The sequence below is a fragment of the Vitis vinifera genome, chromosome 11 (genome assembly GCF_030704535.1).
Source record: "Vitis vinifera cultivar Pinot Noir 40024 chromosome 11, ASM3070453v1".
NCBI lineage: Eukaryota > Viridiplantae > Streptophyta > Magnoliopsida > Vitales > Vitaceae > Vitis > Vitis vinifera.
Window position 1 is genome coordinate 9,103,514 of NC_081815.1, and position 20,615 is coordinate 9,124,128.

Here is a 20,615-nt window from a genome sequence, read left to right on the forward strand (position 1 = left end):
GTCATGACCCAACTCATGGCTTCCTTGTTCATCCTTGTTCTAGCTCTTCTCTATAATTCACATGTTTGGGGTTCCCCTTTGGTTGGAGGAGAGACACAAGAAAGAAACGAAGCAGTGGCTCTTCTAAGGTGGAAAGCCAGCCTTGATAACGAAAGCCAAACCTTCCTGTCTTCTTGGTTTGGAAGCAGCCCTTGCAACAATTGGGTTGGGATTGCTTGTTGGAAGCCGAAGGCCGGAAGCGTCACTCACTTAAACCTTAGCGGTTTTGGTTTCAGAGGTACACTCCAAAATCTCAGTTTCTCATCATTCTCCAACCTCCTTAGTTTCAATCTTTATAACAACTCATTCTATGGAACCATTCCCACCCACGTTAGTAAACTTTCCAAACTCACCTACCTTGATTTGTCCTTCAATCATCTGGTAGGATCAATTCCTGCTTCCATAGGAAACTTGGGAAACTTGACTGCTTTGTACCTTCACCATAACCAACTCTCTGGTTCTATTCCTTCAGAAATTGGACTCTTAAAATCCCTTATCATTCTTGATCTTTCATATAATAATCTCAATGGTACAATCCCTCATTCCATAGGAAACTTGAGCAACTTGGCCACCCTATACCTTACTGGTAACAAACTTTTCGGGTCCATCCCTTGGGAAATTGGACAGCTAAGATCTCTTACCGGTCTAAGTTTGACGAATAATAGTTTCACGGGTCCAATCCCTTCTTCCCTGGGAAAATTGGTCAATTTAACCGTTTTGTGCTTCCTTAATAACAAACTTTCTGGCCCCATTCCTTCAAAAATGAATAATCTTATCCATTTGAAAGTTTTGCAATTGGGTGAGAATAAATTCAGTGGCCATTTGCCGCAACAAATATGCCTCGGTGGAGCTCTTGAAAATTTTACAGCTCATAACAATAATTTCACTGGCCCTATCCCAAAGAGCTTGAGAAACTGCTCCACACTTTTCAGAGTTAGGCTTGAAAGCAACCAACTTACAGGAAATATATCAGAGGATCTTGGTATATATCCAAACTTAAATTATATTGATTTAAGTAACAACAATTTGTATGGTGAGCTTTCTTATAAATGGGGACTATGCAAAAACTTGACATTCTTGAACATCTCCAACAATAATATTTCTGGTACAATTCCTCCTGAGCTTGGGAATGCAGCTCGATTACATGTACTTGACCTATCTTCAAATGGTCTACACGGGGACATTCCAAAGAAATTGGGTAGCTTGACATTATTGTTTGATTTGGCTCTGAGTAACAACAAACTTTCAGGCAACCTTCCTTTGGAAATGGGAATGCTATCTGATCTTCAACATCTTAACTTGGCATCAAACAACTTAAGTGGCTCAATTCCTAAACAACTGGGAGAGTGTTGGAAATTATTGTACTTCAATTTGAGCAAGAATAATTTTGAAGAAAGCATTCCATCTGAGATCGGCAATATGATCTCTCTTGGAAGTCTCGATCTTAGTGAAAATATGCTTACAGGAGAAATACCACAGCAGCTTGGCAAATTGCAGAACCTAGAAATATTGAATCTCTCTCATAATGGACTCTCTGGTTCTATACCATCCACTTTCAAGGATATGCTGGGCCTTAGTTCTGTTGATATATCTTACAACCAATTAGAGGGTCCTCTTCCCAACATCAAAGCCTTTCGAGAGGCTTCGTTTGAGGCACTTAGAAACAATAGTGGTTTGTGTGGAACCGCTGCTGTTCTGATGGTCTGTATCTCCTCTATAGAGAACAAAGCTAGTGAGAAGGACCATAAAATTGTGATTTTGATCATAATCCTTATCTCGAGCATTCTATTTCTTCTCTTCGTTTTCGTGGGACTTTATTTTCTTCTTTGTCGAAGGGTGAGGTTCAGAAAACACAAGTCAAGAGAGACTTCTTGTGAAGATCTATTTGCAATATGGGGCCATGATGGAGAGATGTTGTATGAAGACATCATCAAGGTAACTGAGGAGTTCAATTCGAAATATTGCATTGGTGGGGGAGGATATGGAACAGTTTATAAGGCCGAGCTACCAACTGGTAGAGTTGTTGCTGTGAAAAAGCTTCATCCACAACAAGATGGGGGGATGGCTGATTTGAAAGCTTTTACTGCTGAGATTCGTGCTTTAACAGAAATGAGACATCGCAACATTGTGAAACTCTACGGGTTTTGTTCACATGCAGAACACACATTTTTAATTTATGAGTTCATGGAAAAGGGAAGCCTAAGACACGTTCTAAGCAATGAGGAAGAAGCACTGGAATTGGACTGGAGCATGAGGCTGAATATTGTGAAAGGTGTCGCGGAGGCATTATCTTACATGCATCATGATTGCTCACCCCCTATAATTCATAGGGATATATCCAGTAGCAATGTTTTACTGGATTCTGAATACGAAGGTCACGTATCGGACTTTGGCACAGCAAGGCTCTTAAAGCCTGACTCCTCCAATTGGACCTCATTTGCAGGCACCTTTGGGTACACTGCTCCAGGTGAGTTTTCTTTGCACCTTTCTTCTTTCATAGTTGCACCAGCAAGATGATCCAAAGCTGATTACTATTGCATACATTTGAGTTGGCACCATATTATAGATTTAGTATTTCATTAAAACATTATAGACTGGCAAATCTGCTTAGAATTTGATGAAACTAGCTACCGTCCCTTCTTCCCCTGACCTGCAACTTTGAGGTCAAGACATGGCAATTTAATATCCTTTTGGTTTCCATTTTTGTTTGTTAATTTTTTTTAGGGCAATTTATTTGATTCTTAGCTATTAAATTCTAGGTTCCTTAAAGTTCCAAAGTAAAGCGTAGTAGTTTAAGTAAGCATGAGAGGTAACGTATGACTACATGCAAATTAATCATTATTAAGAAATTAATATTACATCATGATCAAATCTTTTTTGCAGAGCTTGCTTACACATTAGAAGTGAATGATAAAACCGATGTTTTTAGCTTTGGAGTGGTAACATTGGAAGTGCTTGTGGGAAGACATCCTGGTGATCTCATCTCATACCTATCATCCTTGTCGTTATCATCCTCATCACAATCTTCTTCAACGTCTTATTTTTCACTGTTGAAAGATGTGTTAGACCCTCGCCTGTCACCTCCCACAGATCAAGTCGTTGAAGATGTTGTCTTTGCTATGAAGCTAGCATTTGCATGCTTGCATGCTAATCCCAAATCTCGGCCAACCATGCGACAAGTTTCTCAAGCACTATCCAGTAAGCAGAAGCCTCAGCAGCAGGTTTCTAGCTCAGCATCTCAACCCAGCAGCTCAACCTCAGCATCTCAACTTCCAGCTGAATCTCTCAACCTCCCAACCTCCTAACAGATTCTAGTTATGCTAACTAGTTACTAGATTTAGAAAGTAACTCTCCTCTGTATGTTTGAATAAATAACTCTCCTCTGTTTTCTATAAACAGAACACTCTTTATATTCTGAAATATAATAGCAAAGAGGAAGATGTTCTCTGTAATTCTTTCACTAAAATAGCTAAGTGAAAGATTTATAATACCATATGAAAGGGAATTTGTGGACCCGCATTTTCCACGCATGTCCCCACTCGATGAAGGGGCTCACTTTTATAGGTGAAAAACTGTATTTTATAAACTTATTTTTATATTTTTTTTATAGGGAAAATAAAATAAGAAACTAAAACCTTAAGAAAAATGATTCCTTAAACTTTTAGAAAAGCATCTCTTTGAAAAACTCGAGTTTAGGTTCGGAGATTAGGTTATCTATCGAGAAAGTATTTTAAAAATATAGCACTCCTCTGAGCCCTAAAAATAAGTCTGACTAAGTTGAGGAAAGCATGGCGATTAATCAATAAATCAGGAATACCAAAGAAAGTAAAGGTGATCAAGTCTAAGGGAAACAACACATTATTCATAACTAAAAACTGTACCAAAAGAAACATTCATATAAGAAAAGGGGATTAATGTACCTGAATTGCGTCCCAAAGCACTTTCATGAAACATCAAAGTTAGTTCATAAAATAAAACACATAACTTGCATTTTACTCTAGTCTCTTAATCAAACAAGGTGAGTCACACAAACAATAGAAAAAATATGCTAAACATGTTGACAATCACATTCAAAGCAATATATAATTTATGGAATTAAGATGCAAAGTTATAGAAGTGTACCTCAATAACATAATGCTTCCACAAGAAATGGGGGGTTCAGATCAAAATATAGTAATAAATAGTAAAGGAAAAAAATCATAGCATGCTTGGTATCTAAATAGTATAACAAAAATGTCCAAAATGTACGGAAACATTAATTATCACACGTCATATATACAACTCCTACATAGACTAATTTTTAATCAATAAACCAACAATGTATAATTATAAACAGATAAAATAGCATATTCAAAGGGACCCAAACATAAAGAACCTAGAACACAAGCTTACACTAAATTCATAAAACTAAACACATGGAATTTTGAAAGTATAAATTAACAAAACAAATTAATGGAAACTAACTCTAAATAACTTAAGAATATATATATATATAACAATCTCTAAATTAAATCAAAAGACCACCAATAATAAACTGTAGACATATGGGATAACATAATCAAAGGAACCTAAACCTAAGAAAAAAAAAAAAAACTAAGAACAAAAACTAGAATATGGAGTTTTGAAAGCATAAATTGACAAAAGAATTAACGGAAACTAACTCTAAACAAATTAAAAATATATTTATTAACCTTCAATTTAAATTAGCAAGCCAACAACAATAGATTATAGAAACATGGAATATCAAGATCAGTGGGACAACAAAACTATGGTTTTTGAAAGAAAGTAAACTAAGCATTATATCTACAAAGCAACTAAACTAACAATTTTTAAAAACTAAACTAAATATGACATTAATGGAATAACCAAACTAAATTGATGTAAGCTAAAAACAAACATGAATTTTCAAACGTCGAATCAATTTTATTAATGAACTAAAACTATAAAAAAATATTCAAACTTAAGGATGAATTAAATACGAACTAAAGCAAATTTAAAACCAAATCTTTAATGCATAGGATCAATTATATTAACAAACTAAAAATTATAAAACACTCAAACCTAAAGACGAATTAGAAACTAACCAGAGCAAATTTAAAATAGGATCTTTAACACAAGATCAATTATATTCACTAACTAAAGTTACAATTTTTTAAAACATGAACAAATGAGTATTGGATTAATTAAACTAATTAACTATAATTCAAAAAAAAAAAAGACTATAAACTAATATAAGGTGAATCAAGAATTCAAATCAACAAGCTTAAAATATGGGTATAATGAAATAAGAATCTATTAAACTAATTAACTGAAAATCTGATGAACTCGTGAACCCAAATTTGATCAACCAGGAAACAGAAATTATCAAACTTACAACATGGATACAATGAAATGGAATCGGTTAAATCTAATCGCCAAAATTCTAAAAACACGTATACTCAAATAGAATCTAAATCCAAGACCAAACAAAACTGAAACTTTTTCAATCTAATGCACTAAATCAAAACTAAAATTAAATAGAAATCAAACCATTTTTTTTCTAATATAATAAATCAAAACTACAACTAAACAAAAATCAAATTTTCTTAATTTAATATGATGAGTCAAAACTAAAATTAAACAAAGTTAAAACCTTTACAATTTAATATAATGGATCGAAGTTAAATTTAAATGAAATTCAAATTTCTACAATCTGATGTAACAAATCAAAGCTAAGAACTCATTATTAGATATGTCTCCCGATTCCTTCTCATAAATTGTTGTAACTACTTTAGTTTGTTTAATTTTTGAATTTGTATTTTAAGTTACAGCTATACACTTATCTTTAGGGATACTTTTCCAATCTGTTACAATTTTTTGTATTTATATATGCTATTTTAATGAGAAGCTGAGTGTGGCATATTCCCTCTCCTCTGTTCCTCTGTTTCTCTCATTATTATATGGTATCAGAGCATTTAATTGCTGCTACTCTCTTCTCCAGCCACCAGTACCATGACAACAACCAATAATTCCAACTCTCCACCTGTTATTCAAAACACAAATGAACCAAACACATCTCTCATATCCATCAATATCTCTGCCCAAGCCCCACTCAAACTCACCACAACCAATTACATCTCCTAGAAACTTCAATTCCACACTCTCTTTGTCAGCTATAACCTCTTAGGATATATAGATGGATCCAAACCTTGTCCACCCTCCACTATCACTCAAAACAACACCACTATACCAAATCCTGCTCACAATACCTGGATTAGACAAGACCAACTGATCCTTAATGCTTTAGTTGGATCTCTTTCTCCCACAATTATCCCATTCATTGCCAGAGCCAAAACATCAATAGAAGCTTGGTTGATCCTGGCAAACACATATGCCAAGCCATCTTGAGGGCGCATCAAGCAAGTAAAGAATCAAATTAAAAATCTAACCAAGGGGTCTCAAACTGTTACAGAGTTTTTCTTCAATTGGTAAAGTGTCGGGCTGATGAACTTGCTATTCTTGGGGCACCAATGAATGAAGATGACCTCATAGACAAAATTCTTGATGGTCTTGGGGATGACTATAAAGAGCTTATATGTGCAGTTCAAGCCCGCGATACCATGATCATGTTCGATGAGCTCCACAAAAAGCTTCTAAATTTTCAAGCGTCTCTTTAAGGTGCAAAATCTGAACCCTCTCATTTTCTAGCCTCAGCAAATCCTACAAATCGTAACACTACAAGTTGGCGTCCATCTTTCAATTCTGGTAATACCAACAATAATTGGCGTCTATCAACACACTCTAGTAACAATCGAACAGAACAGATTGGCGTCCCTCACCTAATACCAACAATCACTCCCCCGTATTTCCTAACGTTGGACAAAACTCTTCTCGCAGCCAACAACCTCCTTCTCGACCTTATCTTGGTTATTGCCAGATATGTGGAATACAGAGGCACACTGCCAAGAGATGTCCCTCTTTTCACTTGGTGCCAAATGATTACTACTCAAAAAGTGCTATTTTGTAGCTTGTAATTAACTCTTTTAAACACTCTTGAGTAGTAATTATTACCTTTTAACTCAATTGACATGTTAAGGACCCTTGAAATCGTTTCTATCTACATGCTATATACCATTTCAAAGCTCAGGAAGTCAAGAATCCAACGCTTCAAACGGTGTATGAATTGGAGCTGAAATGAGGAAGATACGGCCTTCGCAAGACAACTGCATCCAACTGAAGGACAAATTCGCATCTTGCGAATTTGGAACTCCAACGTGCGAAATTAAAGCCTACCTTGCGAAATGAAAATGGAATACAGCCGCACAGTCACAGAGAAGCCCAACTTGAGAAAGTGATTTTGCAACTTGTGAACTTGGAGCTCAACGTGCGAAAATGGATTCCAAGTTGCGAAATCAACTTGCGAGATTTTCGCAAGTCACCATGCAACGTGCGAAATCTACATGCGAACTGGGATATTTGTGCACCGACTCTTTTAGATATTTTCTTCAGATATTTTTGTATAAATTTCCATTTTCTCCTTGTAATCCACCAACCATAAGATTTCTTAGCTAGGAAGGTTGGAAAAACTTCTCTATATATATTCCCTTGCATCCATTGTAAAAATATAGAGATATAGAAGTATGTAGAATCGATCAATATATAGAATATATAGAGCCTTGCTCTATTTTTCCTTCTCTTTCATTTTCATTTTCTTGATAGCCAAACATTCTCTGAGATGTTTTCTCAGAGGATGAGTGGCTAGGCTTTTTGTTTCTTGGGTGAAGAAAGCTAAGTAAGGTTCCGGCTACATAAGTGTGAGATTTTGTTGTTTCCATTTTTAATGAAGAGAAAGTGTGATCCGTTTTTGGTTTTTATATTTTTAGTTAACTAGGATTACCATGAATAGCCAATACTTGGTAAGCTTTCAGATTCCATGGATTCTTATTGCTTGCAATCTTGCTCCATGGAGGTCTAATTGTTATCTCTTGTTCACTTGTGAAGGATGATCTGATGGTAAGGATCACCTTGAATGGCAAATACTAGGTGAGAGGTACGAGCCATTGCAAGGTGTATCAGTGAGAGGGATTTAGCGTTGAAACCATTAATGGCAAGCATTTGTATCACACCGGTTCGGGAAATAACTATAGGTTAAATTCCGAATGCGAGGAAAAGATTCAAGTGACTGGAATCTCCCTCTTTGTAGTTGGCACCTGATCCTAGTAACCTGAAATCCCAAGAAACACCTTTCTTTTTAATTTCTTTCTAGTTAATTTTAGTTACTTTATGTTAGGTTAGCTTAATACCATCCGTTTTCATTCAAACTTATGTCTTCTTTTAAAGCTAACAAAGAAAAGAAAAAGCACCAATTCAGTTTTTGAACTAATATCAATTGCGAAGTGAAAACCCATCTCTGTGGACGATCCTAGAGCCACTATACTATGCTAGCTAAATGCTACCCCGGTATATGGTGAAATAGGTTTATAAATTTTGTTGATTACTCCTGTCTGAGGATTGAGATCAAAGCACATCAATTGAGTTGAATCAATTGGAACACCAATCGGGCACGAATCACCAAATCAACCCAATACAACTTCAGTTGCACCAATGAACAACACTCTGACACCATGGCAACCTCGAGCTCAATTTGTAACCATCACTTCTCCCACCACTCCGCAATGGCTACTGGACAGTGGTGCTTCTCATCATGTCACTGCCGACCTGAGTAATTTATCTCTTCACACACCTTACACTGGTTTCGATGACATTATGATTGGTGATGGATCAAGTCTTCCTATAACTCACACTGGTTCTACATCTTTTACCACTCATAACACATCATTTAAATTAGACAATGTTTTGTGTGTCCCTAGCATGAGAAAGAATCTAATTTCCATTTCTCAATTTTGTACATCTAACAATGTCTCTTTTGAATTCTTACCATCCTCTTTTCATGTGAAGGAACTTCACAAGGGAGCAATCCTTTTGAAGGGTCACACGAAAGATGAGGTGTATGAATGGTCGATTTTCTCTTCCCCAACAACTCCATTAGTAGTCTTTTCTAGTGTCAAAACTTCTTCCTCTGAGTGGCATCATAGATTAGGCCATCCTGTTTTTCCCATTTTAAAACACATTGTTTCGCATTATCAGTTAGACTTGTCTTCTTTTCTCTTATCTCAGATTTTTTGTGTAATGCTTGTCATTGCAATAAAAGCCATAAATTACCTTTCTCTACATCTACTGTTGTCTCCTCTCAACCACTTGAAATTATTTTCTTTGATGTGTGGACTTCCCCTGTTATCTCCCATAACGGTTTTAAATATTATGTCATATTTGTTGATCACATCACTAAATACATTTGGTTTTATCCCCTTCAATAGAAATCTGAAGTTAAAGACGTGTTTATCAGATTTAAAGCCATTGTGGAAACACACTTTCAAAAGAAAATTCATACACTTTATTCCAATAATGGTGGTGAATACTTGGCTCTTTGAAATTTTCTTGCTACCTATGGGATCACTCACCTTACTACTCCACCACACACTCCTGAACACAATGGGTACTCTGAAAGACGTCATCGTCACATTGTCGAAATAGGTCTCACTCTCCTCTCTCATGCATCACTTTCTTTAACATTTTGGACTCATGCTTTTGCCACTGTTGTTTACCTAATAAATCGTATGCCCACTCCCACACTAAATCTATCATCTCCCTATGAAAACATTTTTGGCTCTCCCCCAAACTACTCTAAACTTAGGATTTTCAGTTGTTTGTGCTACCCATGGTTACGTCCTTATTTATCTCACAAACTTGAGTCTCGTTCCAAGCCTTGTATTTTTCTCGGCTATTCTCTTACTCAAAGTGCTTATCTGTGCTATCATCCTCCCACATCTAGAATGTATGTTTCTCGTCATGTCAAATTTGTTGAGTTTGTCTTCCCCTCTCTTACTTTATCCATGCCATCTGCCTGTCCACAACCCGGCACTGTCTCCACATGGATTCCTCTCATCATCACAGTTCCAACACTACTACAAAAAATGTATTCAATGACGTTCATTTTCTTGACGCTTGTAAAAAATGTCAATGAATTGTATTAATCATGACACTTATAGAAATTTGGATAACAAGGACGCTTCTTGAATAAATATATTGACGCTTATGAAATTTTCCTAAATATCGGCGCTTTAAATAAGATGATGCTTTTTTGGAGTGTCATTGTCTACTATAGTAAAATTTGCCAACCTTAACACTTATAATAAATGTCATTATCTCTATGCCTATATATACACTTCTATTTTCCCAATCTCTCCCATCTCGCAAACCATCGATATCAGAGATAAGAACCCTAGCCTCATCGAGGACAACAACAACCAAGTGGAACGCTCCTACTATCAAGTTGATAACCTCTCTGAATATTATTGGCAAGTTGAATCTCTATGTTTACTGGGTATTGTGATGATTTTTCACCAGAAAACAACTACCACAAACAACCTTCATCACTGGAGAAATCTAGAACGAAGATGCCCTAACCCTTTTTCATAGCTCCAGTTGTGAGATTCCCTAACTGATTTGCCGCCACCAAGATATTGGGAACTCCTTCAAATAATCAACACAAGTAAATCCCTTTTCTGAAGGTAGAGCTTCTTTAATTTTTTTTTTCTGATGGTGTCACAGTCTTCCCGATTTCGCACTTGAGAAATCAAAGTCTCTATTGCTTGGTTCTTGTAATTTATCCTTTTCATTTCTTTATTCTTTTGTGGTTTTGTGTTAATTTTTTCATTTATTATTAATAAATCCAAGTAATATCGGGAAGATATAATTTGGAATTGCAATCTTCCCAATTCAACCCCAATCCCCTGTTTTGGTTGTATTTGAGGCTCCATTACTATTATTATTATTATTTTGAAAAAAGAATTCAACTTTAGTGTTTTGTTGAGCAGTAGATGACATTTATCTTGCTATGACTTTTAATAATTTCTGGGGAGCAAGCAAAAGCCTATTCTTAAGAGCAACAATTTTCTTGACCATCAGATTAAACACTTGTCTCTGCAAATCAACAACACTCCTGATTACAGTCAGGTTCCTCCTTTTTTTTCTTGTTGCTCCTCCACTGTTTGAAGATTGGTCGCATCTAATGATATATGTATCTATATGTGTTATATCATTATTTTTAATTTATTTTTATTTCTTCTTTTCTGGTTTACATTCCATGTTTATTTCCGATGCTAATGCCAGGTAGTCTAGCCAATACATGTTGGGCATTTTTTCAAAAATCCAAAAATAGATTGATTGGATTTTGAAAAAAAAAATAAGAGAGTCAAAAAAACAAAAGACAATAGAGCACATTTATGGTGATTAAGGCTAAAGAATGAATTTAGACAGGTTAGCAATGACAATGGATCCCAGAGAGCAAACTGCTTTGATACTATGATGTGAGAAATTCTAAAACTATCTTACTAATTCAAGAAGAAAACAAATAGCACATATATTGTGTTTACATAATCCTATTTATGAAATTCAAAATTTAATTGGAAACTAACTCTAACCATCCCTATAAATTACGAACACTCCTAATATTTAGAAAGTTTGACTTATCATAGCTGTACCATAATTTCCTAAACTTAAAGACCCTCTATCCTTCTTTACCCTTTGTCATCCTTTCAAGGATCAGCACACATGGAAGAGAAGAGGTGACCTTATATTGGCTGTCCAAAAGGTGGCATGGAATAAAAATAAAAGTGGCCAAGATGGTTGAAGATATTTGACATGAGAGACTGAAATACAAGTATGAGCGTGCGTGTGAGTGTCAGCACACATGGTAGAAAAGATGTGCCCTTTTACTGTTTCTCCATTTAACTTAAAGATTACACTAAACAAAAACAATAAGTTTAGGATATCTTACACAAGCTACCGATCTAGAAAAAAAAAGGGGAGGGGGGGGGGGGGGGGGAAATGGAAGTAGGAGAGTGCATGTGAGTGTCACATAGATGGAGAGAGAGAGAGAGAGAGAGAGCAACTAACAATTGAAACTGTTAAATCTGGTGAGAAAAACTTTGATAATTTTGGTGACAAAATGAGATCAGAGATACAGAGAGCATCTCTTGTTTCTTCTGTTTCTTATTTTCTTCAGTCATTGGCAAATGGCACTCATGATTAAAATCTAAAAATTCTTTCCAAGACTTAAAGAACCAGATGCTTTTTTACATGCTCACTGCTTTATTGAACACAAATGAAAAAGGAATAGCAGTATCCAGAACAAGGAATCCAGCCAAAAATGTGGAAGAATTTTATATAATACTAACTATATAAGTTTTAGACCTTTAAAGGATCCTGGTAAGGGCTTCCTTATTCCATAATATTTATGTAACATATTTTATGCAAGATAGGTTTCATCTTTGCCAATTGATAATTTTCATCTACTTATTTATTTATTTATAATATGTCTATCAAAAAAAAATTATTTATTTATAATAGGGAATACTTATCTAAATAATTCTTTTTTCTAAAAGACATGCTCAATATTCATTTTTTATTTGGAGATGTGATCTTAGAAAATCGGAGTTATGGCTTGGGCCTTTGTCTCTATATTGAAGTAAATTAATGAATGGATAAAAACATTGTCTCTGAACTATAATTTTGCTCCCTAAAGGCTAAGGTAAAAAGCTAGAAAATATTGGTCAAGATGGCCAATTACTTAAACTACTATTTTGAAAACCTTTCTCCAGACTGCAATAGTCCCTCAACTGCTGGCCGGCACCATCTATTATTAATCAAGAAAAGGAACTCATGAGTGAGATGAAAAAACATTATCCACTACTTTACTACTTTCGGTAAATCATGTTGAAAATATTGGTGGAATCCTTCAAGTCTGAATCCTCCTAAGTGTGTTTTTATTTGTTTTTTTTGCTTCTTACTGTTTTATTTTAAATTTTATATGTTAGGTGATCTCTTATTTTCTAGGATCATTATTTGTTTCTCTATAGGGTCAGAAGTTTTCGATTCAAGGTCTTTTGGGAAAAGAAATATGCTCTAGTTCTTTTATTAATGGAACCTTGTTGATATCTCGTTTAGCACCATAGGTATTTGGTACAACTTGTCTTTATTGCTTTGTAGGATAAAGACTTTTCATATTATATGGTTCAATTATTGAATTCCAAATTGTTGCAGGACTACCATCACTTTCATTTTCTAGTTTCTGGAACCATTGAGCATTGTGTTGATGTACCAAAATGCTTATATACAATATGTGCAATTAATATCTATTGAAATTCATGTTTGTTTTGCAAACTGTTTTTTATTTCTTCAGAACTTCTCCTAATCTTTTACTTCATTTCTTTCTGCTAGGTTTATCCCATTGTTGTGAATAGCAAGTATTGCAATGTATTCACAAAGAACAAGCGAGTAGTATCTATTGTTTCAACATCTGATTTTGGGAAGGTCTGTGGTTGTAGTCATTTGATGTTGCTTAATTCACATTTCTTGACTTTCATTTGTCTTTATGTGACAATAAAACAAGCTCCAGCCTTTTCTTTTTTAAAAATTGTAGTTCTTTAAGCTCAACTCTCTTTTAACTTGTTTTCCATAGAAACATGGATAGTGATTCTTTGTAGCTAGAAAGACCTCGATGGGGGATCATTGGTCTTTCTAAACTTATGAATTTTTTTTCCATACCTTTTCCATTTGTTCTCTATATAATTTTAATGTTCCTTGGATATATTCAATTATTAGTTCTAATGGGTGTGGTGTTCTGCACTTATTATATTTAGGTTCCTATTAAAAAATAATAATAATAATAATAAGTTCTAATGGGTGTGGTGTTATGCACTTATTATATTTAGGCTCCTATTAAAATAATAATAATAATAATAATAATAATAATAATTGAGTTTAATAATAATTATTATTATGATTATGAATATTATTATGATTATGATTATGATTATGATTATGATTATTATTATTATTATTATTATTATTATTATTATTATTATTATTATTATTATTATTATTATTGGACCTTATGGTTTGGGCTTTATTTCTAATGGATTTTGGGCCTTAGTCTTGGGCTTATTATTATTATTATTAATGGACCTTTATGGTTTGGACTTTGTTTCTATTTAAAAAATAAATAATAATAATAATAATAATAATAATAATAATAATAATTGAGTTTAATAATAATTATTATTATGATTATGAATATTATTATGATTATGATTATGATTATGATTATGATTATGATTATTATCATTATTATTATTATTATTATTATTATTATTATTATTGGACCTTATGGTTTGGGCTTTATTTCTATTTAAAAAATAAATAATAATAATAATAATAATAATTGAGTTTAATAATAATAATTATTATGATTATTATTATGATTATGATTATTATTATTATCATTATTATTATTATTATTATTATTATTATTATTATTATTGGACCTTATGGTTTGGGCTTTATTTCTATTGGATTTTGGGCCTTAGTCTTGGGCTTATTATTATTATTATTATTATTAATGGACCCTTATGGTTTGGGCTTTATTTCTATTGGATTTTGGGCTTTAGTCTTGGGCTTATTATTATTATTATTAATGGACCCTTATGGTTTGGGCTTTATTTCTATTGGATTTTGGGCCTTAGTCTTGGTCTTTGGTAATCAAATTGGGCTTAATGTTGCACTTTATTGTAGCATTAGGCATTGAGCCCTCCACTTCGGATATTAAACTTTGGGCCTTAGTCTTGGGCTTGTTATTATTATTATTAATGGACCCTTATGGTTTGGGCTTTATTTCTATTGGATTTTGGGCCTTAGTCTTGGGATTTGGTAATCAGATTGGGCTTAATGTTGCACTTTATTGTAGCATTAGGCATTGAGCCCTCCACTTCGGATATTAAACTTGAAACCATAAGTGTTGTTTCTGGATTTCATGAATTCGGATATTATTATGATTATGATTATGATTATGATTATTATTATTATTATTATTATTATTATTATTATTGTTGTTGTTGTTATTATTGGACCCTTATGGTTTGGGCTTTATTTTTATTGGATTTTGGGCCTTAGTCTTGGGCTTATTATTATTATTATTATTATTATTAATGGACCCTTATGGTTTGGGCTTTATTTCTATTGGATTTTGGGCCTTAGTCTTGGGCTTTGGTAATCAAATTGGGCTTAATGTTGCACTTTATTGTAGCATTAGGCATTGAGCCCTCCACTTCGGATATTAAACTTGAAACCATAAGTGTTGCTTTTGGATTTCATGAATTCGGATATTATTATTATTATGATTATTATTATGATTATTATGATTTATTTATTTAATTATTTATTATTATTATTATTTCATTAATTATTTATTTTTTATTATTATTATTTATTTTTTTATTAATTAATTTTTTATTTTTTAATGGTTGTGAATTGGGGGAAGAAGCTTCTAAGGCAAGGGGTTAAATGTGTTTATCCCCTTCTAACATGGAATATATGTTTCCCGTCATTTTGTTATGGGTAGTGTATTTGTTGTCATATTAGGAAAATAAAGTATTCTAGTTTTGGATGATATTGGTCTATTAAAATCCTTATTATTATTTTATTATTATTATTATTATTATTATTATTATTATTATTATGGTATTAGCAGTCACTTAATGTAAATATTCATTATTCATTGTTCATTGTTCATTGTCTTATTATTTGTTTTGTAGGATAATTAATTGATAGAATGAGAGTTATGTTATTTTGTTGTAATATTTCAATTAGTAATTGTGTTTTAATTGTACTGAACTACGCTTGCATGCAACCTTAGAGTTCTCGTTCAAGTATCATTGTGAGACAAAAGTTTCTGTTATTACATAGTAAAGACATTTTAGTTGTCAAAAGGTGAAAATAGTTTTATCCATGCTAGTTTCACGTTGACAACTTTTAAATTGTCTACCATGTGATAAAGATCTTTTCTCTACAAATGATGCTTGAATTGTCTGATTGGACAGTGTAGGAAAACATAATATCTATGAAGTTAATTGCTTGTTCTTAATTCATTTTAAATAAATTTTGGTACTCTTTCCTCTTGTTTTCTGGGTACATACTTGGACAAGGTGACATATTATGCCTTGTCCATTTTGTGTACTTGGAGAACCATAGGGAAATGCAATCGAAATTTCTTTAAAATGAAATTAAGTACATTGGCAATTGACACATAGGGATTATGTATTCCTATATGGGATAGGAACCACTACCTAATTAAGGATGTTGGAGATGTTAGAATGCATAAATCATGCATAAATCATTTGCTTCTATTGATTGACATCTTAGCTGCATTAGTTCACTATTTGAAATTTGAAATTGGTTGATTATATATTTTGAGGCTATTAATAGGACAACTATTAATAACTCCAATTGTTATGGTATATAGGAGCTTTGTTTCTTTTTTGGACATAAAATGGATCGTTCTTGGATGTCAAAGGATAGGAGATCAAAAGATTATACGGATGGGGTAGAAAGCTTTATCGTATTTGCATTACAACATTCCTCATCAAAAAACTCCATTAAATGTCCATGTCTTCAATGTGGTAATATGATATTCCATACTTCTCATAAAATTAGAGAACATCTATTTTTCTATGGAATTGATCAAAGTTACCATACATGGTATTGGCATGGAGAAGCTACTCCTAGTGGACCACCAACTAGTAGGGCAGAACGTCATGATAAGGTTCAATTTAATGATGTGGATAGTACAATAGAAATGGTCCAAGCTGCACATGATGATTGTAAGAATGACCCAAAATTGTTTCAAACATTACTTAAAGATGCTCAAAAACCTTTATATCCTGGTTGTAGAAACTTTACAAAGTTGTCTGCATTAGTCACATTATACAACCTAAAAGCACGATATGGATGGTCTAATAAAAGCTTTTCAGAGCTTTTAAGAATTCTTGGAGATATGTTTCCTCTAAACAACGAGTTACCCTTGTCTATGTATGAAGCTAAAAAAACATTGAATACATTGGGAATGGAATCTGAGAAAATACATGCTTGTCCTAATGATTGCATACTGTATAGGAATGAGTTGAATGATGCATCTTCATGTCCTACTTGTGGAACTTCAAGGTGGAAGTTAGATAGAACAAGAACTAAAAAAAGGAAGGGAGTCCCTACAAAAGTGATGTGGTATTTTCCTCATATTCCTAGATTTAAAATATTGTTTCAATCCCGAAAAATTGCAAAAGACCTCATATGGCATGCCCAAGAAAGAGAATTTGATGGAAAAATGCATCATCCATCCGACTCCCCATCATGGAAGCTAGTTGATCACAGATGGCCTAATTTTGCTTCAGAACCTAGAAACCTTAGACTTGCCATTTCAGCAGATGGTATAAATCCTCATAGTTCAATGAGTAGCAGACACAGTTGTTGGCCTATTATAATGGTCATTAATAACCTTCCTCCTTGGTTGTGCATGAAAAGGAAGTTTATGATGCTATCTTTGTTAATATCAGGTCCTCAACAACCTAGAAATGACATTGATGTTTATTTAGCACCATTATTGGATGACCTAAAAATGTTGTGGGAGGAAGGGGTTGAATCTTATGATGCGCATCGGCAAGAGCTCTTTACATTAAGAGTTGTTCTACTATGGACAATCAATGATTTCCTTGCATATGGAAACTTATCTGGTTGCATAGTTAAAGGATATTTCGCATGTCCTATATGTGGGGAAGATACATACTCTCATAGATTAAAGCATGGGAAAAAGAACTCATATATAGTTCACAGACGTTTTCTTCCTTGCAATCATCCTTTTAGGAAACAAAAAAAGGCATTTAATGGTGAGCAAGAGTTTGGGTCAACTTCGCAACCATTGAGTGGAGAGGAAATTCTAAGGAAAATTGATGTCATTTGTAATTCTTAGGGAAAAAATAAGATCACTCGAGGTAAGTTGAATGTAAAGACTACAAATTGTTGGAAGAAGAAGTCCATATTCTTTGATCTTGAGTATTGGAAATACCTACATGTTCGCCATAACTTGGATGTCATGCACATAGAGAAAAATGTTTGTGAAAGCATCATTGGTACCTTACTCAACATTCCAGGTAAGACAAATGGACTTAATTCTCGTTTAGACCTTATGGAGATGGGCTTAAGGTGTGAATTAGGGCCAATGTTTAAATCAAACCGAGCTTATCTCCTGCCTGCATGTTATACACTATCTAAAGCGGAGAAGAAGGTTTTTTGTCAAACTTTATCCCAATTGAAGGTTCCTGAAGGTTATTGCTCTAACATGAGAAATCTTGTGTCAATGGAAGACTTGAAGCTTTATGGTCTTAAATCCCATGACTATCATGCATTAATGCAACAATTATTACCAGTGTCATTACGATCAGTTTTGCCAAAACACGTAAGGCATACTATTTGTAGATTGAGTTTTTTCTTCAATGCCCTTTGTAGCAAAGTGGTTGATGTGGCTGCATTGGATAAGTTACAAAATGATGTAGTAGTGACATTATGCTTGCTTGAGAAGTACTTCCCACCATCCTTCTTTGATATCATGCTTCATTTGACTGTGCATCTTGTAAGAGAGGTAAGACTTTGTGGACTTGTTTACTTAAGATGGATGTACCCATTTGAAAGATTTGTGAAAGTTTTGAAAGGTTATGTGCGAAATCGTAATCGTCCCGAAGGTTGCATCGCTGAATGCTATATTGCAGAGGAAGATATTGAATTTTGTACAGAGTACTTATCAAATATAGATGCAATCGGGATTCCTATTAGTGCAAACATTGACCAAAAAGTTGGGGCCCCATACCTGGAGGCCAAGTTGTGGCAGTTGATTCCAATTTGTGGTTGCATGCACATCATTATGTTTTAGAGAATACAACTATCGTCCAACCTTATATTGAGTAAGAACTAATACCACTTAATCTTTACATGTTATACTTAAAATAACTTTTTGACATTAACTATGAATTTCTTCTAAATAATTACATAGAAAGCACATGGAATTGTGGAAATCGAAAAATCCTCGTCAATCTAAAAGACAAAAATGGCTCCAGGATGAACACCTTTGAACTTTTACTTATTGGTTGCGAAAAAAGGCATTGGAGTGGTCCTAAAATATGAACTATTATTTTTATTAATGTTGAACACACGTACTAACAATTATTTATAATTACAGATTGAAGATGCAATTGGTAACAATGAACCCATATCTGAAACCCTTAAGTGGATAGCCCATGGTCCTAGCCATTATGTCTCCAAATATCATGGATATGTCATTAATGGGTGTCAATACCATACGAAGGAGCGTGATGACTTACGAGCTACCCAAAATAGTGGAGTTAGTATTATAACTTCAACATTGCAAATTGCAAGTGCTAAGGATCAAAATCTAGTGTTTGGTGAGCTTTGTTTTTATGGGATTATTACCGAGATCTGGGACCTTGATTATACCATGTTTAGGATACCGGTTTTCAAGTGTGATTGGGTTGACAATAGGAATGGCATAAAAGTTGATGACCTTGGGTTTATATTAGTTAACTTTAATAAAACTGCTCATAAATCAGATCCTTTCATTTTGGCATCCCAAGCTAAGCAAGTATTTTATGTGCAAGACCAACATGATCCAAGATAGTCAGTTGTTTTGTCAACTCCTCAAAAAGATTTCTTGGATCGGGAGAGAGGTGATGACCTTGTGGACAATTTTATTGAACACCATCCCTTTATAGGGTCTGCCACAAGTTGAAGCGTTTGATGCAATGGATGACTCAGATGCAATATGTATGTGAGGTGACTGTGAGGGGATTTGGATTGAAAACAAATCCTCTATGTAGCTGAATCATAAACTTTTGATAATGATGTACGAATAAAGTATGTGGAATGGGTTGTAGATCCCACAAAACAGGTAACTTTTATTCTTTATGTTCTTTTTTTTTCTATAGAACATTGAGTTGATTTATTTTGAAACAAAATTATCATGAAGAAATTTTTAAACATATTCATAGTGAAGTTTTGGATATTTTAAACTATCAAATGGTGTTGCTAAAGTCTCTCTCTAGGCCCACTACAATTCTTGCAGTTTATCACCATGGATATTAAATTTATAATAAACTTTGGTTATGAATATTAATTTGATTTAGAGAAATGTAGGAATTAGTAACCTTTTATATATTGTTGTTTTGATGACTTACAATTCATTTTTACTCTTACTAGAGGTATAACATTAGTAAAAGCAAGGCATGTAGGTGATGACTACTAATTTATACTTTGTAGGGTATGTGTGGTGAATACAAAAAATAAAGGGTATATGGTCTTTTGGAAACTGTAAAAACAAAAATTTAGAATTTTTTTATTTTTTATTTTTTTTTATAATTAGTATGCATGTTGTGTTGTCCAAACTTAATCCACAAATCAATAGTCCAAAAACCTTCAACAATTCATGTGGACCAAATGAACCTATACAAACCACGTGCTCCTTTCATGTTGATTGTTGTAGGAAATTCCCATGGTAGAAATAACCCTCTTATATATAGGCCTTTGGAGTTGTCTAAGTTGATGCTATTTGGATGTTATTTTTTTATTAGTGGCATTAT

At 33.7% G+C, this 20,615-nt stretch overlaps 1 protein-coding gene across 1 annotated transcript; it reads left to right on the forward strand.

Moving 5' to 3' along the window:
* LOC100267270 (MDIS1-interacting receptor like kinase 2) lies at nucleotides 1-3,491 on the forward strand. Its single transcript, XM_002274058.4, has 2 exons — nucleotides 1-2,506; nucleotides 2,923-3,491. Exons 1-2 carry the CDS (start codon nucleotides 4-6, stop codon nucleotides 3,342-3,344), a joined length of 2,925 nt encoding a protein of 974 aa, XP_002274094.4. The 5' UTR covers nucleotides 1-3; the 3' UTR covers nucleotides 3,345-3,491.
* The last annotated feature ends 17,124 nt before the right edge of the window (nucleotides 3,492-20,615 follow it).